Consider the following 25705-nt stretch of genomic DNA (forward strand, 5'->3'; position numbering starts at 1 on the left):
AAATAAATTTAATATTAAAAATTTTAGTTCGTTAATATTCATGAATGAATAAATTTTATTTATTAAGTTAGCTCAACTTTAATTCTAAAATTATTTTTATTATAAAAATATAGTAATTTATATATTCTATTATTTTAAATTATTTGTAATATATTAAAATAAAAATAATATAAGTTATATATACGAAATTGTTATGTTGTGTGACCCGTGCTGTGTGACACCCCGACCTGTCGTCGCTCTCGTCGTGTCGTCCGACTACCGTTGGTCGCCGCCTCGGGCGCAATCGATGCACCACTCGTTAACGCTTCGTCCGACGTCGGATTTCGATCGAATAGTAGTCGGAATCCAACGTAATTTGATCGAAAACAATCGTCTCCCATTGCGCGACCACTGTCGACGACGATCGGGCTGACGCCGATCCTTCCTCGACCAATCTCTGGCCACGATTCGGTCGGAATCTGGCCCGATCGCCATCAACAATGGCCGCGCCATGGTAGTGGCGCGATCGAGGCGAATTCCGGTTGAATCGCAGCCGGAGATCGACCGAGGAAGGACCAACGTGCGACACCGACCCTTCCTTGGCCAGTCTCCGACCGCAATTTGGCCAGAATCGATCCGATCGCCGTCGACAGTGGCCGCGCAGTGGGGGCGGTTGTTTCCGACCAAATTATGCCGAATTCCGATCACTATCCGACTGGAATTCGACATTGGACGGAGCGTCGACGAGCTGCACGTCGATCGCGCCCGAGGGAGAGGCCGGTGGTGGCTGGATGGCGCTGCAAGGACGGTGGCATGGTGATGGATCATGAGTGTCGCACACAGATCGCGCATTTCTCATCGCGCAGTATAGCATTTCTTTTTATATATATTAGATAAATATTTAATCTAATTTATAAGTACAATAATATTATCAAACTCAGCTCTTCAGTGAACTCGGCTAGTTAACTGCGTGTCTGATATAGTGACGACAAAGACGACTGACCGGTAGAAGGCACAGCCTCCTTCCTCGTCGAGTCGTCGTCGTCGTATCCACGGCTACAAGAGAGGCCAGAAATCTCCAATTCTACGTTCAAACCTCGTTCCATCTAGAAGAGACGCCATCGATGACTATTCTCCTCCATTTCAATCCTCTCGTCTCTTATCTTCGCTGATATATTCAATTCCTCTAGGACGCTGCATGTATCTCTTTTTTGTTTGTGAGATTGAGAGAGAGAGAATCGGAGGCGGTCGAGTTCTCCGGCGGAGGAAATATGGTGAGGTTGCCCTACTCGACCGCACTCGCGACGCTGTTCAGCTATGGCCTCCTCTTCGCGTTCGGGCAGCTCAGGGATTTCTTCCGGAAGATAATCGATTGGTTCAAATCCAGCTCCGAGGACCTCAAGGTCTCTCCTCTGTGCTTTATTCACTCCATTTTTGTGTGCGATTCGTCTGCTTCCATCGTGTTTAAAAAAAAAAAAATCTTTTTGGGATTTTGGAATCGGATCTTGAGAGGAATTCCTTGAAACTGTATGGAACAGGGGTATGCGCCGATCTGCTTAGGGCTGGAAGATTTCTATACCCGACGCCTCTATCTGCGCATTCAGGTGTTGTTTCTTAAATCCTTATCGATTTATTCTTGAAAAATTCTTTGTAGTTTCTAATTAGATTTCTCTTTATTCATGCCTTTTACCTTTTCCAAATATCTCCTTTTTGAGGTTAATTACAAAAAGGTCCTACAAAAGTTTGTTCTATTCGTTTTCTGCAAAAGAATAGTTGATATACGTAGAAAGCTATTTTCCTTGTAAATTCTGGTTATTCAAGCACCTTGAGGACATTTTTTTTTCCTTCTAGACAAACTTCCTTGACCATTTCATTTAATGCATGTTCTCTGAAAGTTTGTCAATCAAGTAGAAAATTCTGAAATTAAGTATTTGATGAAAGTGTTTGCAAGCCACTTAAGTTTCAAAAACTCAATTCAACAAGTTTCCAATTTTCTATGACTTAATAGCCTTTTCCATTTATGTCCAGTGCACTTACCTTAACCAAAAGTTAGCACTTATAACTTCGATTGGTGCAATAGACTGGTGGATAGTTCATCATACTATGCAATGAATGTACTAAAAATCTATAGAGATTATCGAGATAAACAAATTCTTGTAGATAAGTTTTGAAATATGAAAGATTGGTAATAGTATCTAGTAATCGCGATTTTATCTAAGGACCAAAAATAAGAGGGATAAGAAAGGGGAATAAAGTAAATAAGGAAACTGTAAGCATTTGTTCCACCTTGTTATATGTGATATGTCATTTAAAACTTCTTTCTTATTCTTCATTTTGTCTGGGCAAATACTTCCAAATCCAAGAGGTTTTTTTGCATCTGTAGGTTAAGCAATTGTTTATAAAGAGCGAAACATAAAATGAAATAATATTCTTGTTATTTAAGGTTGAAGTACATTAATTGTGTGATGAACATGTCCTATCGGCTTTTAATAAAACTAAATGATTGTGTTATATGAACTCTGGTTTTTTTTTTTTTTTGATATATCATGTAACCAACCTAACTTAAGCTTGGGATTAAAGTAAGAAGTATGCAAACCCATTTGAGTTTGTGTCAGAGGATTAACTGATATGACATCAGACTAAGTTCGATTCTATCATAATGTGAATGATTCACTAATGATTTGAACTCTTCTAAATCTTCTTGGTATAAGCAGTCTATTCCTTTGAGTTGGTTATCTTGCAACAACAATTTACTTGATGTGCAGGATTGCTTTAGTCGACCAATTGCAAGTGCACCAGATGCTTGGTTTGATGTGGTGGAAAGGTACTCCGAGGACAGTAACAAGACCTTACAGTAAGTATATTGATTTTCATCAGATACATGGTAGTTATTTATAGTTACCAGAATTTCAACTTTGCCCATGTATTTGAGGCTTATAAAATGTGGTCAAGTCATACGTCTATATGATGTAATCAATAGTGATATCTATCGATTGATCAATTGATGTGGAGTGCTATTTAAGATTACTGCACTCCTTTAGAACTTCTTGACAATTTTAACTTTGTCTTATAATTGTGCAGTCGGACCTCGAAGACTTCCAAGTGCCTTAATCTGGGATCATACAACTACCTTGGTTTTGCAGCGGCTGATGAATACTGCACGCCTCGTGTAATTGAATCTTTAAAGAAGTATTCTCCCAGCACCTGCAGTATCCGTGTTGATGGAGGTATGTCTTTGATCTTTATAAGTTGCAAACAAGAGTCTTGAATAAATGTGGCATCAATTTAAGTTTTCTTTGAGTGGAGCAGGAACAACCAACTTGCATACTGAGCTGGAGGAGCTAGTTGCAAGGTTTGTTGGAAAACCAGCTGCTGTAACTTTCGGCATGGGTTATGCTACAAACGCTACTATTATTCCTGCTTTGATCGGGAAGGTTTGTATAATTATTTGTCTGATAACTCTGAGATTAAGGATGGAATTCAGTGTTATTTAGTTCGTTTATCAACAATCTGATGTTGTATAGGGAGGGCTCATCATTAGTGATTCTTTGAATCATAACTCAATTGTAAATGGTGCTCGAGGATCAGGTGCAGTGATACGTGTTTTCCAACACAATAGTAAGTTCCTAATCTTCCAAGTTTTTATTAAACTAGCACCAGATTGGCTGTCCTCAATGTTTGTTCTCATCTATTTTTAGATGTCGCACACTTGGAAGAGGTCCTGAGAGAACAGATAGCTGACGGACAACCTCGAACTCACAGGCCATGGAAGAAGATACTCGTCATTGTTGAAGGCATATACAGCATGGAAGGAGAACTTTGCCCGCTTGCTGAGGTTATAGCTGTTTGCAAGAAATATAAGGTTTGATCACAATTGCATAATTCTCAGTTGACCCTTTTCTCTGTTGGTCCTTTACTCTGATTCCTCTTATGGCAAAGGAGCGCTGCATATGCTTGTCCTAGAAACTATAAAATGAACAATTAGACTTGGTATTTTATGGAAACAGGCATACACCTACTTGGACGAGGCCCATAGCATTGGCGCTGTTGGGAAATCTGGCAAAGGAGTCTGTGAGCTCCTAGGAGTGGATCCAGCTGATGTAGACATCATGATGGGCACATTTACAAAATCATTTGGATCCTGTGGAGGATATATTGCAGCATCCAAGGTTCTCTTTGCAAAAAAAAAAAAGTTAAATTTGCCATTGTTTAGGATGAATTACTAAATATCTAAAAATTCTTGTTTAGGAAATTATTCAATACCTAAAGTACACTTGTCCAGCACATGTTTATGCAACTTCCATGTCCCCACCTGCTGTGCAGCAAGTTATATCATCACTCAAAGTCATTCTCGGAGAAGACGGATCAAGTAGAGGTAAATTAGGATAACCACCATGCTTATTCCTCAATCTATACTGTTGCTGAATTCTTGTCTTTCTGCTAGTAGTTGGTATGTCTCTTATTTGATCAGACTATACCAGGGTCCCAGAAACTTGCACAGATTCGTGAAAATAGTAATTTCTTCCGATGTGAACTTAAGAAGATGGGATTTGAAGTCCTTGGTGACAATGACTCTCCGATTATGCCAATAATGCTTTATAACCCAGGAAAGATTCCAGCCTTTTCTAGGGAATGTCTCAAGCAAAATGTAAGTTATAATCCTTCCTGAAACATATGGTGCATGTTTGTGAGTGGAATATTACTTGAGACTTGAGAGGTCTGCATGAAATCTAATGATCCTATGCCTTTTCATTATGCCAATGTTTGTTAAACATTAAGTTACACTCATGACATGTAGGCTGTTTCCAGTGACATAACTCTGCAGCAGGTCATTTACGAACTGATTTAGGGATCATTCAATCTTGGGATCACTTTCTAAGCACCTCTGAGAACTATGCGTGCCTAGCCATGTTCATCATCACTCTTTTAACAGGAAGACTAGATGTTCTAAATGATGATCTTTCCACTGCATTAACTTTGCAGGTTGCTGTTGTCATGGTTGCATTTCCTGCCTCACCTCTTCTTCTTGCTAGGGCTCGAATTTGCATATCAGCTGCACACTCTAGGGAAGATCTGCTTAAAGGGCTGGAGGTAAGTTCATGCTTTGGAGACTTGCTTCTTTTGAGGGTGGTAAACTCAATTAGCTTCATCTCGAATGACCCTGCCTATTTTATGCTTCTCCAGGTTATCAGCAAAGTTGGTGATCTTGTGGGGATCAAGTACTTCCCCGCCGAACCACCAAAGCATGACACTAAAGGATACAAGGTGGAATAGAAAACCATATAGTGTGGATTGATCGGCCGAAAATTCACCTTACTAGAAGCAAATCCAGCCAATCTCAACGTTCTCTCCCAGTCAAATTTTCTCTTGAGCAAGGGGATGTCCCTGGTGTCTCAGGTAGCATTATTCATTCGGTCTGTATCATAAGTTTTCTATGTACAGTTTAACTAAGTTATGATAATCAAAGATGGTTTTGTGTTTTTGTATACCCCCACCCTCTCAATTCTAGTGTAGAATCCAAGACAGTTTAATTTGGTTTCTTGTTTAATTTCCACTCAGACTGTGTAGTATGTACTTCATTTGTATAAGAATGAGTTTTACTAAATGAAAACTGTACATGTTTTTTCTTGTCAACCAAATGTTTCAGTTTTTAGATGTCAAAAAACTAATTTCCATGAAAAATAACTATGATTACACAGGCAAATAAAAGGAGAACCTGATGTGGTAGTGCAGATTTGCCTTAATAAAACTGAACATGAGTCCCAACTTCACACCATGCTTTTCCAGAAAGGCTTCTTTGTATTCAGATCTGAGCTTCATCAGATTAGTCCTACAATGTGCAATCACCAAAGGTTTAACCAGGAAGTAAAGAAGAAAGAAGACTACAATTTTATCTTTCACCTAAGAGCATCTGCAATGCATCAGCGTTATAACACTTTCCACCTCATTAAAGAGTATGAGATCCATTGTCACATATTCATTATAATAATATACCTCTTTCATCCACATTCCTTTTAACATTAACACTCATTATTTATGGATCCAATCATCCACTCAATCATCTTAAAATAGCCGTTAAAAAATTAACCATTTTATTTAATTTTTAATTTTAAAATTTATAATTTTTTAATAAAAATTAAAACTAACCGTTAATAGTCATTAAAACTAACCGTTAATAGCCATTAAAACTAACCGTTTAATAAATATATTTAAAAAATAAAAAAATGCATGCGAGGTGGGCCAGGCTGGCCCACCCCGCAGCACTTCAACACGTTCAAAGTATTGAACGCATTCAAGTGTTTTAACGTCCCACATTGGCATGGGGCATTATAACACCCCCGATGAACGCGCGTTGGGGTGCTAATTAGATGCATCTATAACCACTCTAATATCTAAGCCAATTTATATTTTAAATTTGATTACATTTGCTATATTAATTTAAAAGATATATTAAAAATTATAAAAAAGTATATTTTTTAAAGTAATAGAGAGGAAAGTAATAAATTATGTTATAAATTTAAAAACTACTGTGTGAATTATAAATTTTAAGAAATATTAGAAGTATAAAATCTTTATAAAATATATTTTTTAAAAAATATCTTTAAAATAATTTTTTTTGAAAATAGAGATTGAATGATAAATTTTGTAATTTAGAACTAATTTTTTTTAGAAAAATGATGTAAATAGATACAATTTTAGTTAAAATTAGTTATATAATAAATTTAGTAAAATTTGATTAAAATTTTACACAATATCTACTTATAAATTTAAGATTAAAAAATTGTATAACAATTTTGTTAAATAATTATTCTATAACCATTTTTAATTAACTTATTATTATATCATATTTATTCTTTTTTTAAAAATAATTTATTTTTTAAATTTATTAATTTGTAAAAAATTTATTTTAAAATAATTAAAAATGATTATATAACAATTGTACTAAAACCGCTAAATAAGCACTTTAATTCGCTTTAATTTAATCAACTAGTTAGAACTACACAATAATGTTAAGAATAATTTTTTTATATATTTTTTGTTCCCACAAATATGATAAATGCTAAAACATTCAGAAGAACAATAAGAGGATGATTTAGATTTCAAATGAGATGAATATCGTTTAAGTCATTTTTTGAATATGCATAAACTATGTTTCAAATTTATCTAGCAAACGAAATAAAAAAAATCATCCATCTTCAAGATTAATCACACTTCGATTATACTATCAGACTATTGCAATTGTCTGGTTGTTTTCTTCATTATCCTGTAGAAAATTTTATGAAAGAAAATCAAAATTAATTGGGACTTTGAGCCACAAAAAGTAGAACAAAGGGATGATACACATTCCCTTAAGTAATGGAATATTGTACTTCTTTTCTTAATTTAACATATCAATATGCATCCAATTATCTACAGCCATTTTTCTCTTCACTTCTCCTTGCATTGTTTTTGCCTTTCCAGCAAAACCATAGAAAATCAGAGAAGGAAACAATACCCAGCTTCAACTCTAGTGAGGGAATTTGAGCAAGCTATCTATCTATCCAATTGCATTTGCAACATCAAAACCTCCCTGAGCATTGGCCTTAGCTTGTGTCTTCTCCCGCCAATTCTGCCCCCACATTTTCGCCTCTGCTAATGCTTGTTCTCGGTCGAAATTACGCCTCAAAGCCGCAGCTGTATCATTTGGGTTGTCAGAATTGTGATATTGCATTTGCATAGGCTCTCTATCATTGTTGTTAGTTGGCATTCTTCCACCCTCATTTGGGTTCCTGTCCCTTTCAACACCAGGTCTATTGCTACTTGTGGGAGCTGCATCAGGGTAATATGTTTGCATCTTCTCCCGCCAGTTTGCACCCCACTGCTTTGCCTCTGCCAAAGCTCGCTCTCGATCAACATTGTGCCTCAACGTTGTAGTTGCCTCCTTCGGGCGGTCTTCATAATTCATTTGCTGCATTTGGCCAGGCTCTCCATTGTCGATGATGGTCAGTATTGTTCCACCTTCCTCATGTGCATTTCTGCCTCTCCTTTCACCACCAGGCCTTTTGTTATCTGTGGGGACTGTACTTGGATCATATGCTTGGGATGCCAGGTAGGAAATAGCGGTGACAACATCAGCAATTATAGGACGGGCAGCAGCATCTTCTTGGATACACATGGATGCCACAGCAAGAGCTTGATAAAGGCCGCGCATGGGAAACCGACCCCTTAGCTTTGGATCAGCCAAACTTGGAAGTCTCTTTCTATCTTTGAATATAGGACGAACCTGCAACGAGCATTCAATGTTTTGGTACCATCAATGGCCATGAAAGATTCAATCAAACTCTACTCTTGCTTTCAGATGCTTCATATCGTAGGGCATGAAAATCAGTTAAATCATAGAAAAGTAAAGAAAGCTTACCCATGAAACAAGATTTTGCTCAGCATGTGGCTTGGTCCCATCAATGGCCTTCCTTCCAGTAATCAGCTCCAAGAGAACAACTCCAAAGCTATACACATCAGATTTGACTGTCAATTGTCCAGTCAAAGCATATTCAGGAGCACAATATCCGTAGGTTCCCATTACTCTTGTTGATACATGAGATTTATCACCAACTGGACCGAGTTTTGCAAGTCCAAAGTCAGAGAGTTTGGGGTGGAAGCCCTTATCTAGTAGTATGTTGGAGGTTTTTAGGTCCCTATAGATAACTGGTGGACTAGCTTGGTCATGAAGATACTCCAATCCCTTAGCTGCACCTGCTGCAATTTTCATCCTTGTAATCCAGTCGAGTGGCTCCTTCTCAGGTGGAAGGTCTGGAAATATAAGCAGTTATTATTAACGAGAACTATTACCTACATAGAAAAGTATATATTTCAAGATTCCATAATATCAAGTGATCAAACACAACATATTAATAACCTATTTGATCAACTGAAATTGAATGAATTCCTACTTCTTTATGAACCACTGAGCTTGCAAGTTAACGAGTTCCCCAGTGACAGCAGTAAAATACTTATAGAAGATGAAATCATATCACATTTCTCAGCACAAACATAAATAAATGTTGCATAAGCAGTCAGGGATTGATCATTTGATTTCACTACGAGAAGCTCTGAGTACTCAAACAAACATGGCAGATTATATGATAGCACACACATTTAGAACAGAATATATAATAATGAAATAAAGATCCATATGCACACAACATCTAGGTTTCTCCTGGAGGAAATGAATAGTGAAGCACTTAAGAAACTTGTGCACTTTTCCCATATAATTTAATCATTTGACAATACATTAAATGTTCACTGGTATAATAATTTCCACTAAAACTAACTCATTTTTGTTTACTAGTTGAATTCTTCTTCATTTCAACAAATTACTTCTTGTCATATAAGTCAGCACGTAATAGCATTTATGATAAGAGATATGAGAATAATTTTTTAATTTGAAAAACCACCCCATTTTTTCAAATTAACTTAGTCCTCTACTTCAAAATATTTTTTTCCCATCATGGCAAGTCACTGAGGAATCCAAACTTAGTACTGTAGAATCTAGAAAAAAGTATGAAAAAAGAACACTATAATTTGTTTGTAGATAATTAAGTATTGTTCTATGTCCGAATTTTGATCTACAATTGGAAATTTGAAATGGCACAGTTTGGGCATAGTGTCATTCTGACATTTGGCATGCTTAAGTGTGTTGAGATTGACTCAAATGAGCTCTAATCCTAAAGACTCCCTTCCACTTAGCATGTTTGTCTATAATCATGATCTTTAGCACGTAGAAAATTGATAGAATTAAAATTTGAAGTAACAAGTTACAAAATATAGCAAGCACATTGACTATTGATTTACTTTATTAATATACAATGAGTGTTTTACACTAAATGAGAGCATCGATTTTTCTAGCATCAAAATAAGTTCATCCCTTGATTTTCCAAAACTTAAGAGTTACTAATGCTCTCAAGTCATTTTGTATTGGAACTAATTCTCAGCGTGTTCATCAATATATTTGGATAACCACTGAGAGTTGGAACTAGACTAACACATTCAAGATCTGGATATATTTTGACCCTCCAACTTTTGCATCATTCCTCTTTGTTGTTGTTCTAGTTGGTGTTTTTCCTGACCAAATGTATGCTGCCTCTACTCGATGTTGATCCCAAGGCATAAAAAGTTGAAACTAAAAGAAGAAACAACATTGTCTAAAGCTACAAGTGTGAATATTAAAAATGTGAAAATCTCAGTAATATTTCTGGGCATTGACCACTCATATGTCTCATGATCAATACAAATGTGAATGTTCCAATGCTTAGCTAGGTTGCAGACACATATATGTGCAAATCTAAAGGATTGAATTTCATACTTCTAGTCATAGATCATAAAAGTCCTTTAATTCTTCTAATGGTTGAACTCTTCATAAAAGGTAAGCCAGAAATAAAATAGCCATACAGGAACCAATATATGCCAGTAACATATATTACACATTTTAAATCCGAGCTCAACGCCAGGATTTAGACATGGAATTCACATAATGCTAAAGAAATCAACAAAGAAAGAACATGGGTGTGCTATAAGTAAGAGGAATTTCTTCCAAACAAAGAAAAGTGCTTGCAACAAACAAATGAGAGACTGTATCGGGTTTTCTCAAATTAATCTACTGTGTAAATCATACCATGCAAATGATCTTCCAATGATCCCAAAGGCATATACTCGTACACGAGGAGGCGTTGATCTCCATCAGCACAATAACCAATCAGATTCACAAGGTTGGAATGGTGCAATAAGTTAAGCATGAGTACTTCCACTAGAAACTCCCTGTTTCCTTGCAGCCCATTCCTGTCAAGCTGTTTCACAGCCACTACCTGTAAGCAGAAGAGATTGATACCCATTACATAAAAAATCAAAATTAAAGGAAGATAGTAAAAAATTAAAAGGCAACTGTAGTAAAATCTTTTTTAAAAGTCATTTCTACTCTCTTTTTTCACAAGAATTTCAGTTTATAACTTGGTGAAAGCAGTGTGCTGTTATATAAGTTGATAAGTCCTCAAGCACAGAGGAGACCAAACTCCCATAAGCACAGAGGAGAGTACCTGACCAGTACTCTCCAGGCGCCCTCGGTAGACCCGTCCAAATCCTCCTTCTCCAAGGAAACACTCGGATCTAAAGTTCCCAGTAGCATTGGCAAGCTCTCGGAGGGTGAAAGTCTGTGCCGAGTTAGCAAAAAGCGGCTCCTTTTTTGTGTCCAGTGATTCCTTCTCCGTATGCAAATTGCTTCTGATCCTCATCTTATCATCACCTGCAAATTCATGAAGCAAGTCCGAGTTAAATCAAAAGATGTTGGGGGTGTCCAGTGGGATCTTAGATGTAGACCCTCTGATCCAATGGAACTCAAGTAAGCTCAAAATGGATGAGATATAAATCAGCAAAGATCTACACTTCTTCTATACTCTAGAATGGCATCTAAGATTTTGATAAGACGAAAAGGGCGGCTTGGCGAATAATTCCAGTCTAAAAAGTCTCTGAGAGATGAAACTAAGGGTGCGTACTTCCAGTGCTTGCTGTAATCTTTTAAGCTAATTGATGGCAGAAAAACGACATCAAGGATGACAGAATCAAGCAAGCCTCCCTCAAACTCACCCATGGGCGATTTCTCCACATGAGGCGCCACCATGGGCAGCTCCTCCCTCTTACGATCGCTCGCGTTATCCCTGCTGAGCGGCTCCCGATCCCTCGATTCGAAGCAGGGGAAGCAACCCATCTCGCAGAAGACCCGAACCCAATCGATCACCACTGCAGAAACATGGAAATCTTCACGGAAATCGACCAGTTGCGGCTCCTCGAAGCGATCGCCGCCACAGCAACTTCCAAGGAGTCGTCAAAACGGCTGGAAAATCTCCGCCACCGGGATTCGACGGGCCCGATCCGAAGCAAAGAGACGAAGATGAAGGGAACAAGCGCGTGTGTCAAGGTTGAGGACTCAACCGAATACTTTAGCTTCGTATATATAGACGTATTTTTTTTAAAAAAAATTAATAAAATAATAAACTTTTCTAATATAATTTTAATTTTTATAATAAAATTTAATAGATTTTTTTTTAAAAAAATCAACTAATTATAAAAATTACAACTTTTAATAAATTAAATTCTTTTTATTTGAACGATTCGATGAGGTTTAAGGAACACAAAAAAAGGGTTACTTAATTATCTAAAAATTTCAAATGAAGGCATAAAATCACTTAGAAGATCCCAAAGAGCACCATAAATAATTCAAGTCAACGTAGTAGTTTTAACTAAAATTAGTACATGAATTTACACCACCTAAAATTGTCAAATGAAGATATCATAGAATATGACTTTTGTCTACAAATTTCATCTTTGGTCAACTACTAAGAAACCCTAGTTGACCTATCTTAGTGCAAAACCAAATAAAAAGTTCAATTCGAGTGAGTGATCACAAGCCTAATTGACCAAACTTAACCATTCATCGTTCACAAAACTTAAAAACACCCAAATGGGCATCTCTGAGGCTCCCAACAAATTTAGTCTACTTTAATGCTCCACCAAGTATTTTGTTTAAATCTCCCAATAATGATCTAGAATTAGGGAGGATAATTTTCTCCGACTTCGATAAAGGATCTGATACTCGATCCTAATAGAAGAAGATATGGAGAGATTTTGTGAACCCGATTAAATAATTAGATATAGAGATTTTTAGATTCGGCATATCCGACTTGAATAACAATTAAATAATATATATATATATAATTTGTCGAATCTCCTAATCTAACATTACAGTTGGTGTGATTTTCAAATGATGTTGGTTGATATTCAAAATTGATTATCGAATATTCAAAAAATAAATTAATAATTGGATGAAATATAAGAAATTATTAATATAGAAGTTATCTGATCCTTTGATGGATATGAAGATGGATATCTGATCTTCCGATGGATATGAGAGTGAAAATTGAATACTCGATATGAAAACATATAATAAATAAAAATGAGAATAAAGGATATGAAATCAGATCCAAATTTGATCCTTATCATCCCTATCTTGAACTCTCTAAATATAACATAAATCATTCTCTACACATCTAATTCTAACTACATTCGTTGAAACCTCACGTGACTTTTGGCATAATTGTTAGTTGAACTAACAAAAAGTAAGCTATCCTTCTTTGAAAACAAATATAAAAAGTTTAGTAGGTATTTTACCAAATCAATTATCTTAAACACTATTCTTATCAAATTACCATTCCTTAATTTCGTTCTTCTAAATACTTTATTAAATATCAATTAATTCATAAATTGAAGAGGTGGCGTAAGGTGGAAGTGGTGGTTCATCCACCGACTCCCACCGTTGAATTTGATTAACTATAAAGTAGGACCTAACCGAGCAGTTCGCACGTGCACACGCGTGCCAATATGCGTGTAAAGCTGCACCTTCGACGTGGTTTCAAGGGAAAAATAATCCACCAAAAAAAAAATTTATTTTTTTTTTCTTTTCAAAAGCAAAAGTTCTTATTTATTTTGTTCTTCTCTAAAGAGGGAAGAACAAATCAAATCTATTCTACACTTTCCTCAAAAAATTTGCTTCAGAGCCTTCGTAGGCTCGACCTGGAAGAATTGGGGTGATCATGGTAGAACTGGCTAAACCACAAAAACATCGATCGGATGGCTTTAGTACCTGAGATCTTCCGAATCGGCATCGATAACCGGCATCGAGATCGGGCCATGATCGGTTTCTTTAGGAGCATGAGGTTCATAGGAAATACTTCATCCTATCATCTCTCTTCATGGCATTGTACACGGCTTGCACCTGAGAATTGCAAATTAAAGCACAAATCTTAAACCATGTAGGGAAACAGCAATCAATCAGTGTTCTTCCAGTCATAACAAAAAAAATGAAACAAAAATCAACACCAGATCAATAAGATATATATATATACATTACATTTGGAAAACTGAAGCTTACCTGTTCACTAGAGACGACGCGAATAGGTCCGATATTTACCGATACGTACTTGCCCCTTGATGATACTTTCTGACTCACCCTACCCTGTTGAGCAAAAACAATTACCCAAATCTACTATGTTCAGTTGGAAATTCGAAGAAGGAGAGCAAAGTCCATTATTGGCATTTAAACTATAACATGTAAATCTCGGAGTATCAGAAAGACAAAGGTAGTTAATTTTTGTGCCAAATTACAAATTCTTCCACTAAATCAATTACATCTACACATCAAGCATGAACTGATGAATAATATGTGGGTGCTACTTTCTTGTACGAGTTACTGACTTAAAGGTAAGTAGTGTGATCCTTAGTAAAGTAATGCAATTGTTTATTAGCATTTACAGTATTGGTTCATACAGCTATGCTTAGGTGCCACAGAGATCCTTTAGTAAAGAATCCGGCCATATGCAAGAAGCACACTGATTATGTATGCTATTTTGTTCTTCAAAAGCACATGGTTTATCCTGTTGAGGAACAGAACTAGTTGCCTAGGTAAAAACGAGCAAACTCGTCTGCTTTGTGCAATCCTCACTTTCCCAGCACATCCATCTACTTATAATTTCTGGTAATTCATTGGAGAGCAGGATCAGAAACAAGTTTCAACTGAAAAAATAAATCGACTTGGATATTATCTCAACCTCTAGTTTTTCCCAGCCTAACTGACTCAGAGCTAATGTAAATCTATGTGCCTGGGCCAGTGATCTCACAGCGTTGTCAACCTCGGTCACCAATCTCTTTTATAGGCTTTACAGTAATTTAGTCTCATAACTGTACACCAATTGGGAGGAACTCCTCCCTTAAATCTCCTGTGGTTCGTTTGTCAACAAGCTCCTCCCTCCGACAAACAAACTGAAGGAGAATGAAGGGAGAAGCTTGCACACAAACAAACATAACAAGAATTTTGGTTCTAAACTTCTAATACCATTCGATGCCAAAACTTGACCCTCAAATCACATAGAAAATTAGGGCAAATTTGATGAAATAAATAGGTATAATTACTTCACACAAAGAAAATATGATCTAGCACTGAGAACCACAAGGGGAAAATTTTACTGATTGAAAATTGTCTTAATTCATCTTAATCCTTTTTATAAAATGACAATAAGACTCTTCTTAAAGTAATTATCAGTTCTCCAAAAAGAATATCTAGTTGACTTCTTCTAAAATAGAAGATAACTTTTAAAAATTCTCCAACAAACTTTTTTGGAAATTTTATAATTGTATTAATAATTTTAAATAGGAATTGAAAATCCTAACTGCATTACAAAAAGCATTGAAATTGTTAGAAAAATGTTTGTTCACTTCAAATCAGGTATAAGCATGACCCATATAATGTAATTCCTCCAACTATTCATGATAATTTTTTTCCACAAAAAAAGGCATCTCAGTAATCCTGTTTGTTTAAGGTTTCATCAATGAAAGCTGAACCATGATAACTTGCCTTGCAACACATAGTAAACAGTAAATGTAAAATTTTGCATGCACACATATAACTTTGACTACCTTGACAAACAATATCTAACATTATTCACAAACCTTAGGAATTGATTCCTGGATCACAGATTCAACAGCGATGACCATTGCTTGGACAAATTCATCACCTCCAGTTCCAATTGCAGTAAACCGTCTAACTGTGGGATATGAATTAACCTGCAAAACAAATAAATTAGTTAATAGCTACATTCTCTTTTTTTCTATGACTGGCATCATCACAAATTGACAACTTGCATAAGTACTATGATCTTGATTTCACCAATCAACATCACTTTTTCAGTTCTACCTTCAATTTGATAAGACAAAATGGCATAGAGAACAAGCTAAACGAGCAATCCTTTTTGGCTCGTGCGCAAATATACTAGCAGTTATACAAACAAATCATCAACATTCATAAAGGTCTAGAAGGAAATCTCTAACTAGTCACCACTAGAAATTCCAAAATAAGAACGGATAAAGTAAAAAATTGAGGAGTTGACAATATGAAAAAGAGTACATCACATGACAAAATTGTATCAAAAAGGTTGGTTGCAAGTCTGGGCATCCGTGAAAAACCAGAAACAATAGTGTTGGGACTCCAATTCTTAATTATAACCGTGTTCCTATCCAGATTGTATAAATGTACACTTTGGCTCGCATGTATTCTGCATCAAGTGTACAAAAACAACAAAGCAAAATCAATTTTTATCCCTAAATGATCTTTACTGTGAGGTAGCGAGACGGATGCCTACCTCGTAGTCTCGTATTCCCCTCCCCATCAACATAAGCAACAGATATTCTGCAGATTTATTTTTTCAATATGTGATAAAGAAACATTTTATTTGCAAGGAGATTTTGTTCGTATGGAAAATTTTCCTTATCTATTACTTACATAGTTCTTACAAATCAAATATAGGAATAACCAGGACAAAGCATCTACTTCATTTGACAAACAAACAACGAAGTTTATATAAACCTATTCCATGAATAGTTTATTCCATTTACCAAGAATAACTATTTTATTCTTGATCAATTCAACTACATACACTAAATATGTTTTAAGCCTCTGGAGTTTACAGAAATGTTGCATTTCGACCCTTTAACTTCATCTAGTCAAGCAAACAGCCAACAGCATCATCTCTTGCTACATATGACATTATTTAATTGGCAGTTAACCACAGAGTGTTGGGCATAGGTGGTGAGATGTAAAACATTTTGTAAACACTAGGGGAGGTGGTTTAAAGTGAGCATCAGAGTTGGAGGAAATTTTGAAAAGAAGTTAAACCATTGGGTTGAAATGAAAATTTTCCTGTATAGACATTCTCTAAAGTGGAAAGGATATATAAAGAAAATCAAAATTAGCTGTTTGAAGATGTCCTAGAATTGAAAGGCAAAAAAAAACTTGCACACCTAATTTAGCAAAATTGATTTTATATCCAAATAGCGGGTAGGTCAATGCAGTAGATCAATAATGTACCTTCTTATCTAGAACAAGCCATTCATCAGTAGAATCATTAATCACTGTACCGCCAATAACAACATTGGTTGTCTGTGCAACCCTTCCTTCAGCCTTCGATACTTCTGGAAGCAATGACAACAGAATTTAACAAATTCAAGGATAAAGAGAAAATAAGAAGACAATGATACAAAAACCTCAAAAGCATTTGTAAACCATAAAACAAAAGTAATTTTAAATTTTGGTCGCACTATATGATGCCTCAGAAGACCATCATGACTATTAAAGCTTCCTGGTCATAGACACATTGCTGGATAATGAATATACGAATAACCAAAAACAGTTATTTTGAGAGGAAGGAAAAGAAAAAGGAGAAAAGGGGAAAGATGAATCCACTGATGAACTAAAAGTTTGGGGAAAAATATTGAGGAGTAAAGGAAATTGTACAAAAAGTTTGTTTTCCCTTCTTTTCCCACCATATGCATAGATTACGAATCTACTCATTTTGAAAAATTAGGAAAAAGAGTATTGATGGCTTTTATCTCTCATATACAACCATACTTAGTACACACATAGCGGAAGATGTTTCTCCTTTCAGTAGCACTATTCTCTAAACTTTAAACCCTAAATCCTAAATCCTATACCAGAACCCCTAAACTATCAAACCTAAACAAAAAACCCTAAAACCCAAACCTTAAATCTTAACAGAAGCCAAAAGCATTTGTCAGCATTATATGATGATATCTTATTTGTCATTTCCATGGTTTTATTTTTCAAATTACCTTCTAAAGCATTTTATTTTTTATGTTTTCTCCAAGTAATCTTCCACCCAATACATATGAGTTCTTTAATCAAGAGACTAAACTAACAAAAACAGCTCTGTAAAGCAAAAAAATTGAGCCAATTGACCAGAAATGGATACACATGTCTTCCTACTATCTGATACATGTGGAGCTCGGTTTTAGGCCAATGAGGCCCAATGAGTAGCAATTCTCATAGAGCTCGGGCCCCTAACAGTCATACTTTAAGATTATCATGATTCAACATGACTTTGGGCAGGTTTTTTACATTGTAATCACCAGAATAGCAAAAGAGGTGAGCTTAGAGGATATCTTGGGGTGCATGTCGAGATTGTGAGAGACCAAATAACTTACAAAAAGGAGGGTATTACTTCTAGGGAGCAACTTTTGATATTTGAGGAACACTCAGGGTGGGATATTTTATATTTTCTTCAACAATATTGAGAGAGGAGTCTAAGCAAGATTGAAAGAGATATTTTGTACAAGGTGTAGACATTGGTTAACATGATTTGAATGTAATTTTTGCACTCATACTATATGGATTTTAGATTCTTCATGGAGCAGGCTTACAACAAACTATATAAATTTCTCTTGTTCTTGTTTTTTCATGTATTCCACATGCTTTCTTCAGGTCTTGGGTGTTTGTGTTTTTCTACCATGGAAAACAAAGATTCCAACACATCGGTTTATAGCAGAGGTGATTTGACATTCTATAAGCATCAGATTTGGGTCTTCAAAAGGTGGTTAGAAGCAGCAGATTCTAATATGCAGCATTAGAATGGTCTCCAACCCCAACAAGTGGTTAAACGAACTTGTTGCCCCAAGAAAATGAGTGCCAATCCATCCAATTTTTTTACATAGCTCGATATAAATATATATTTGCATTGTGTTATCTAGACCAAACTGTTTTGCATGGACATAGACCATATATAGACTAAACTCTTTTCTGATGTTACCATCTCCATTATCACCAATAAAATTTGGCTTCTCTAAATCCCACAAAAAGAAGGTAACACTTAATAATACTATGGAAACAACGAATTGAACCCAACTTCGAGTGATACTAAATCTGCTTTGAACGTTGCATCAAAACAAAAAGTTCAACAAGAATTGCAGTATCAATAATATAAAACAACGATGCAGTGGAACATCGATAAGCTCCCATGACCTCGTCGCACAAAAAAAAGGTACGAACAGTTCCTTGCATTCAACTGAATATAAAGAACCTTTGCGTTCATTTGCTAACTAAATTCACTCAAACTACCTTTCGCACACCTTCGAACGACCAATCTAACCGATCACCGGAATATAGTAATTAATAGTAATAACGAAAATACAGGAAATCAAGATTAGAAACTAACCTGAGATGGCCTTGAGGACGGCCTCCTGGGGCGGACCCTGCTCGTCCTGAGGCGAGGTAGGCGACGGCGCATCGCCGCGAGAGCACCGAATCGGGGCGGCTCCAAACCAAGCCTTACCTCGGCGCCGAAGAATCGGAGGGGATGAAGCGAACACAGCGCTTCGGGAGAGGTGCCACGGCTGCTCCGAGAGCAGCATCGACCGCATCGCCACGCTCCTGCACGCCATTCCTGAGACCCCTTTTCCCTGGTTTCGATCCCCCTCCACTCCAGAACTTTAGCCTCTCGTGCCAACGAGTGGCTCAGCGTTCGCGGTGGGGGACGACGGTGGGCCGATCAGCGGCCCGATTCAGTTTCTCGCGAGCCGGAATGACTAAATCGGGTGTGGTTCAATTTGCCATTATGTCGCAAATTTGAAGGGCAATAATGACAAATTTAGTATTAGACATTTAGAATTGAATTGGGCGGATTAGAGGGAGGGACGGATTCAGAAATTTTAAATTAAGGAGGTTATAAAGTTGAAAGTTAATCTAGGTATCTAATTCTTACGATAAAATTAATTTTAAAGATGGACGGTGCTGAATTCTTTGTCGGTCTTGAGTTTCAAATTTTAGTTGCATAAGCGATCTACTAGAGTCTTATTGCTGCGTCGTGTCGATAAAGCTTGAGTGTGTGTCTATCGTGATCAACTATAATTTTTCGATTTACCTCCTCACAGATGATCATGGAACCGACCGTGATGGCGAATTTCACCTTTTTATAGAAGAGTGTATTATCTTCACCCCGAAAACATAGCTGAATTGATTACGACGGAATAAATTTACAGAAGAGGATAAAAGTTCGAATCTTGACGAATCGAGGCACTACCCTCCACCGTCGTGTAACCAACTGCAGTTTCTTGATTTACCTCCTCACAGATGATCAAGAGACCGACCGTATGAGGTCCTAAGGTGAGAGTGTGTTATCTTCGTCTATACAGACATACTATGTTGCCTCATGTGAAGAGATAATTTAATGAAATTTATAGAATTGACAATAATTAATGATGAGAAATTATTATAGAATAAAAAAAATAAAAAATTTCACACCAAAAAAGAATATTTCTTAGAATATTCTATTTATTTTTATTCATAATTTAATTATCCACATATATTTTAATTTAATTTAGGATAATTATTATATTTAAAATTATTATTTCATTTATATTTAATAAGTTAATTTTTCATATTTATAATTATTATAATTTTTATTTTTAATATTTATTACATAATTATTCAGACATAAATATATTTTAAAAATATTATAAAATCACACAAGATAAAATATATTACAAATATAAAACAGACAATGACACTTAATTAAAAATACAATATTATAAAATTTTAACATTTAGAATTACTATACTATTCTCATATATGATTAATTAATTTATTTTGTAGAACAATATGAACTTCTTTGTCTTTGATTTATCTGTATCAAATTAAAAAATCTTCAAATTGAATACGATCATCTACTACTGACTCAACATCTAGAATTGACACCTCAAAGTGTTTCACGATTGGTCCATTTAAATCACATTGATCTTCAATTATCATATTATACATAATAATACATAATGTCATTATATCATGTAAAATATTTTTCTATCAAGAATTGTGAAGGTCCTGTAATAATTGCAAAGCGTGATTGAAGCACGTCAAATGCGTGCTCAACATCTTTTCTATATGTTTCTTGTTTCATTGCACAATTATTCCTTCTATCTCGTAGATCATAAATCGTTTGAATCAGTATTGATCATATATACCATCAGTTAAATAATAACTCATATTATATTCTTTTTTTTTTGAATGACGTAATAAACAGGAATAATAATATCTTCAACAAGATTAACAAAAAGATGAGAAGACTCAAGCACATTAATATCATTGTTTGATCCAGGAAATCCAAAATATGCATAATAAATCTATAGATCATAATCAACTACAACTTCCAAAATAATTGTTAGTTTTCCATCACGAAGTCAACGCGGCATCGCATCAAGATACACAACAGTCAAAGAAACCTGTGTGACTTAGAAAACAAAACCTGCAAACAAAACCAGCAACAGCGCATGTGCTAGTGGGGCCTGCCCCTCGGCCTTCCCCCCTCCACCTGTGGTGGGGGTCACTGCTATATCCGGCGGCGGCGGAGGGGCCAAGTCGACGTACGGCGGCGGAGGAGGCTGGTTCAGCGAGGGCGGGAGGCCCCGGCCGTGCGACACCGTGATCTCGAACCGCATTCCTCGCAGGCACTCGACTCCCCCGTCCGCCGCCGAGAAGAAGTAGTTCGCGCCCTCCGACGTCAACGGCACCGCCACCGTCAGGTTCGCCGTCGGCCCGCCGCTCCCGTCGTAGTAGAAGGCGGTGTCGTTTCCGTCGTCGTCGGAGAAGTCGCAGAGGGCGTAGGTGGTGGCGTTGAAGGTCTGGATCACAGTGTTGTTCGAATCCGTGTTGAAGACTGCATCAAGATCGCAGCTTTGGTCGGTAAACAAAGGGGGAAATGATTCTGGAAAGAGATAAAGTTTTTTTAAAAAAAAAACAGGAATTTTTGGTACTGAGGTAATCGCCGAGGAAGAAGTTTTGGCTGGAAGCCCATGTAGAGTAGTTGACGGCGGAGGAGTTGAAGGCGGAGTCGAAGAACCAGCCGACGGCGCCGCCGACGGTGTGATTAGCGTAGGGCGGAGCAGGCGGGGAGTCGGCATTGGAGGTCGCGAAGAGCGATGGGAAGGTTAGGGCTAGTGATATGGCGGTAATGGCCGTGGCCGCCGCCGCCGCCGCCACCGACGAGGGCACTCCCATGGCCATCGAGATGCACTTTGCCTCTGACTCTAACTTCCTATGCCTTGATTTTTTTCCGGCGAGCTGCGCAACTGGTCAAGGCTGCAGCGCGTGAAGGGAGATTGGGGAAATGCTAATTTTATTTTAAATTTATTTTAAAACAAATAAAAATTAAAATTAGGGAGATTGGAATTAGATGACAGTTCACTGGCCTATGGTCAACTTTACGCAACTAATTTCAGGATTTTTAATTAAATTTTTAATTAAATTAAATATAGAGGGTCAAAAATCAAAAGAACGCCGCTGTAGTTTTTAAACGAGAACGATCCACGCCCACGACTCCATTTAAAATGATTAAATTACTCTTAAGTATACATTATTTAATATTATTATTTTTTATCACACATATTAAATTTTGAATCGGTTAGTCAATTATATGAATATTGCAATTTCATATTGTAACAACTATATCGTAATCGTTATAAATATTATAATATTTAAAATTTTATAATTTTAATTATAATTATAACAGCTACAATTTCATAATTATTATAACATGAATATTATTTAACCATAATAAATTTAAATTATAACTATAATTTATAGTTATTACAATATAAATATTATTGAACATAATAAATTTAAATTATTTATTGTTTCATAATTATTACTATGTGAATATTAGATGAATATGTTAAATTGATATAGTATTAATTAAAAAATCATAATTGTTATAATGTGAATATTTTAAAATATATTAAGTATGTGTTGTAGCAATTATAATTTCATAATTATTACAACATAAATATTATTGAACAGATAAAGTCGTTCATTCATTGTTTAAACTCAATTATTGCCCAAATATAAAATCATCAAATTGACGGACATAATATTCATTTAAACAATTCAGGTTTTCTCATTTTTATTCTTTATTTCTTCGTCTCCATGATACACAAAATATGCAGTTAATTTTTGAAAATGCTAAAATGATTTAGATTAATTGGGAAAAATTAAGAAGTAGGCAAACTTAAGAAGAAATTATTGATCTTTAAAATTAGTTTGGTAAAAATTTAGACAATCCAATTAAGAATTTTCATTATCCAACCCTCTTTGGGCTTCTAATGGGCTGCCAGTAAAGACCCAAATGCTGGGCCTTATAATGGCAAACCCACTTAAGAGTAGTTACAAATAAGAGAGACTTAAGTAGAATCTTTAGATTAAACTCGTCGAATTAATCCTCGTCCTATTAAATAATTTAGACGGATTAAATTAATATTTTATGGATTAATCCGTTTGACTGCTCTAGGCTTACGCCTCCTTCAATGTCGTGAAGACGAGAGGTGAACTGTTTTTCCTTAAGCAATCCAAACCCCAAGTTTGAATTCAATTGGAAGAGTTGTAACCCATTAGTAAGTGCCCCTTCGATTGCCTCTCTATCTCTATAAAACAAAAAAAGACATCTCAATTCTAAATTTTAAATTACTTAACGATCTATTTGGATGGAATGAGAGAAGGTGTATTAACGAAAAGAGAATGGAGAGTAAGGAATAAAAGAGAGGGAAAACAAAGTATTTATGTTCGCCTTGTTTGGAAGAGATGGAAAGGTTCATTAACGTAACATATATTATCTTATTTAGGAGGAAAGGAAGAGAATAAAGGTTAAATATATAAAGTTATAAAAATACTCTCACTTCTTAAAAAAAGACAACGCATATATATAGAGGATAGATGGGAAATTATAAAATTCTATCAGTATTGCATGTAAAAGTTGAAATATGGAATGTCCTAAAATACACAACATATGCTTTTTGGATAAGTCTCTGTCCTTAGAGGAGGAGAAGAAGAACATTAAGTTATCTGTCTCTGTCCTCTTGAATCTTATCCTCGAAGAGATTTACGGTGAGGGTCGCACGTCGACATCGTGGAGTGCGAACGGTTGGACATTGAACAGTGACGACGTGCGTTGTGTGAGGAGCAACAATGCAAAGACGAGATACCTAAACAGATGAGTTAATTTAAGAATTAATATTTTAAAATAAAGATAAAATTAAAATAAAATATTTTAAAATTCTCCTTCTTCTTCCTTATATTCCAAATCAAAGTGTAAGAAATTATCGTAATTCATGAGCATGTAAAAGTAAAACTTACCTTTCTCTCCTCTTTCCTTCCTTAACTTATTTCATCCCAAATAAAGGTTAAAATTTTCCTTTTCCTTATTTACCCTTCCCCTACCTCTGGCCAAACAAAGCATAAGTATCAAGCTATAAGTTGTGGGTATTTTTATCATAAGTTGTTAATGGAAGAATGGGCAACACAAAAATAAGATGCATTTTTAAATAAGTTAACAATAGGGGGCAAAAGGTAATCTTAAAAACTTTGTGGTGTCATGGCGTGGGCCCCGACTCTGTAGAGCATCCCAACAGTACTCGAGCACAATCCGCGCGTGATGCCCCAGTGGGCCATCGCACGTGACTCGGGATGCTTCGGAACACGTGCGACGGAAGCCAGGCATGCCGACAGTTAGCATGCGATTATTCACTCTTTTCCCTTCCCGTGTTTATCGTTGTGGATTTTAATTGTAACTGTAATTTAATAATTTATTTATTCATTTTGTATAAAGAGGAGCGCTCGATCCGAATCCAAAACAACATTTTAAAATATAGGAGTATATTTCATTGCCCTCGCTTCTAGACCTGACCAGGACTTAGATTCTACGATTTAAAATCACTGATTCAATGGTTCAAAATTATTGATTCGTAACCATCGATCGACGATTCTTGATAAGTCAACTCTTAACCTTAACCATCCTAGACGTTTACAGTTCACGATTAAATTTATAATTCATCACGGTTCAATATTATTATATCATACAAATAAAAAAATATAAATTTATAAAAATAAATAAAAGAAGATTTGTACTTATTTTTCTTAGAATATAGAGGAATCAAAACTCAAATAGTTTTTAAATCTTTTTACCTTTTTATCTCAAGAGGTGACATTACTACTCACTTCCTTCCTTTGGTATCAAATTATTCAACTTCATCATTATCTAAAAGTTACATTCTTTGAATTCTTTTTTCGGCTGGGTCCAATCATTGAATAATGTTTAGGCTTTCAATAAGTCAAGAGACAAAGTCGATTGTCATTCATCCAATATGTTACCATCAATATTGAACATATGTTCCATAATAACGATTGACACTAGATAAATTAAAATTTCTTTTTGACGATCATGAAAAGGACGGAAAAGGTTCGAGCCTTCTATAACCACCACTTAGGATATTGAAATCCACTTCATTAAATAAAAAGAAGTCGTAAAATAATTTTTAAATTTCTATGTGGAACTTGATCGAGGATCCTCGTGGACCATTCTTTTAATATATAAAATATGTGCTTTCATAAATTTTAAATTACTACTACTAATAATTTATATTTCAGAAATATTAATTATATTTCATATTTTATTATATTTTTTAATAAATATTATATAAATAATTTTTAATATTATATACAATGTTATTAAGATGAGGAGAAAGAGAATATTTAAATGGAATTAAAGTATCATAATATAAAATTAATATTGTTTATAAATTTTTTAATTTATATCTACAATTTAAAATAAATACAACTAAATAAATTTTAGAAATAATAAAAAAATATTTTCTTATTTTATTTTCTTTGATAATACACAAGGAGATAAATATTCATTATTAATATTTTCATTTAAATTAGTACTACATTATAAAAATTTATTAAAACTAAATAAGAAGTAGAATAATAAAAATTAAAAAGTTATTTCGTTGCATCATGAAATATTTTTAAAATATC

General features: G+C 35.4%; 4 protein-coding genes across 4 annotated transcripts; 1 reads left to right on the forward strand and 3 right to left on the reverse strand.

Moving 5' to 3' along the window:
- The first annotated feature begins 1037 nt into the window (after positions 1 to 1037).
- LOC141836115 (long chain base biosynthesis protein 2a-like) lies at positions 1038 to 5364 on the forward strand. The gene is made up of 12 exons (XM_074723527.1): positions 1038 to 1382; positions 1518 to 1583; positions 2745 to 2833; positions 3061 to 3206; positions 3289 to 3413; positions 3504 to 3597; positions 3678 to 3841; positions 3987 to 4148; positions 4228 to 4354; positions 4461 to 4627; positions 4963 to 5070; positions 5164 to 5364. Exons 1-12 carry the CDS (start codon positions 1251 to 1253, stop codon positions 5251 to 5253), a joined length of 1470 nt encoding a protein of 489 aa, XP_074579628.1. The 5' UTR covers positions 1038 to 1250; the 3' UTR covers positions 5254 to 5364.
- Positions 5365 to 7328: 1964 nt separating this feature from the next.
- On the reverse strand, positions 7329 to 11910 carry LOC141836114 (putative serine/threonine-protein kinase PBL7). Its single transcript, XM_074723526.1, has 5 exons — positions 11596 to 11910; positions 11049 to 11254; positions 10631 to 10820; positions 8378 to 8769; positions 7329 to 8242 (listed from the first exon to the last, which is right to left on the reverse strand). Exons 1-5 carry the CDS (start codon positions 11714 to 11716, stop codon positions 7517 to 7519), a joined length of 1635 nt encoding a protein of 544 aa, XP_074579627.1. The 5' UTR covers positions 11717 to 11910; the 3' UTR covers positions 7329 to 7516.
- A 1517-nt stretch (positions 11911 to 13427) lies between these two features.
- LOC141836510 (uncharacterized) lies at positions 13428 to 19368 on the reverse strand. The gene is made up of 5 exons (XM_074724016.1): positions 19065 to 19368; positions 16925 to 17028; positions 15511 to 15624; positions 13937 to 14020; positions 13428 to 13780 (listed from the first exon to the last, which is right to left on the reverse strand). Exons 1-5 carry the CDS (start codon positions 19288 to 19290, stop codon positions 13724 to 13726), a joined length of 585 nt encoding a protein of 194 aa, XP_074580117.1. The 5' UTR covers positions 19291 to 19368; the 3' UTR covers positions 13428 to 13723.
- A 1722-nt stretch (positions 19369 to 21090) lies between these two features.
- Positions 21091 to 21967, reverse strand: LOC141836657 (early nodulin-like protein 18). Its single transcript, XM_074724166.1, has 2 exons — positions 21655 to 21967; positions 21091 to 21557 (listed from the first exon to the last, which is right to left on the reverse strand). The coding sequence occupies exons 1-2, from the start codon at positions 21902 to 21904 to the stop codon at positions 21133 to 21135; spliced, it is 675 nt and encodes a 224-aa protein (XP_074580267.1). The 5' UTR covers positions 21905 to 21967; the 3' UTR covers positions 21091 to 21132.
- Between the last annotated feature and the right edge of the window lie 3738 nt (positions 21968 to 25705).

The sequence above is a fragment of the Curcuma longa genome, chromosome 10, assembly GCF_044706935.1.
Source record: "Curcuma longa cultivar G26 ecotype Majalengka, Jawa Barat chromosome 10, ITB_CL_G26_1.1, whole genome shotgun sequence".
NCBI lineage: Eukaryota > Viridiplantae > Streptophyta > Magnoliopsida > Zingiberales > Zingiberaceae > Curcuma > Curcuma longa.

What these genes read in the sequence shown, in the direction of transcription:
- LOC141836115 (XM_074723527.1), top strand. Translation starts at nt 1,251, where the DNA reads ATGGTGAGGTTGCCCTACTCGACCGCACTCGCGACGCTGTTCAGCTAT. An exon ending in GCCTCTATCTGCGCATTCAG is followed by an intron (nt 1,584 to 2,744) that starts GTGTTGTTTCTT and finishes CTTGATGTGCAG; the next exon opens with GATTGCTTTAGTCGACCAAT. An exon ending in GGGAATGTCTCAAGCAAAAT is followed by an intron (nt 4,628 to 4,962) that starts GTAAGTTATAAT and finishes TTAACTTTGCAG; the next exon opens with GTTGCTGTTGTCATGGTTGC.
- LOC141836114 (XM_074723526.1), bottom strand. Translation starts at nt 11,716, where the DNA reads ATGGGTTGCTTCCCCTGCTTCGAATCGAGGGATCGGGAGCCGCTCAGC. An exon ending in TGTGGAGAAATCGCCCATGG is followed by an intron (nt 11,255 to 11,595) that starts GTGAGTTTGAGG and finishes ATGAATTTGCAG; the next exon opens with GTGATGATAAGATGAGGATC. An exon ending in AGCAAAATCTTGTTTCATGG is followed by an intron (nt 8,243 to 8,377) that starts GTAAGCTTTCTT and finishes TGCTCGTTGCAG; the next exon opens with GTTCGTCCTATATTCAAAGA.
- LOC141836510 (XM_074724016.1), bottom strand. Translation starts at nt 19,290, where the DNA reads ATGGCGTGCAGGAGCGTGGCGATGCGGTCGATGCTGCTCTCGGAGCAG. An exon ending in CGTCCTCAAGGCCATCTCAG is followed by an intron (nt 17,029 to 19,064) that starts GTTAGTTTCTAA and finishes CATTGCTTCCAG; the next exon opens with AAGTATCGAAGGCTGAAGGA. An exon ending in GCGTCGTCTCTAGTGAACAG is followed by an intron (nt 13,781 to 13,936) that starts GTAAGCTTCAGT and finishes TGCAATTCTCAG; the next exon opens with GTGCAAGCCGTGTACAATGC.
- LOC141836657 (XM_074724166.1), bottom strand. Translation starts at nt 21,904, where the DNA reads ATGGCCATGGGAGTGCCCTCGTCGGTGGCGGCGGCGGCGGCGGCCACG. An exon ending in CTTCCTCGGCGATTACCTCA is followed by an intron (nt 21,558 to 21,654) that starts GTACCAAAAATT and finishes ATCTTGATGCAG; the next exon opens with TCTTCAACACGGATTCGAAC.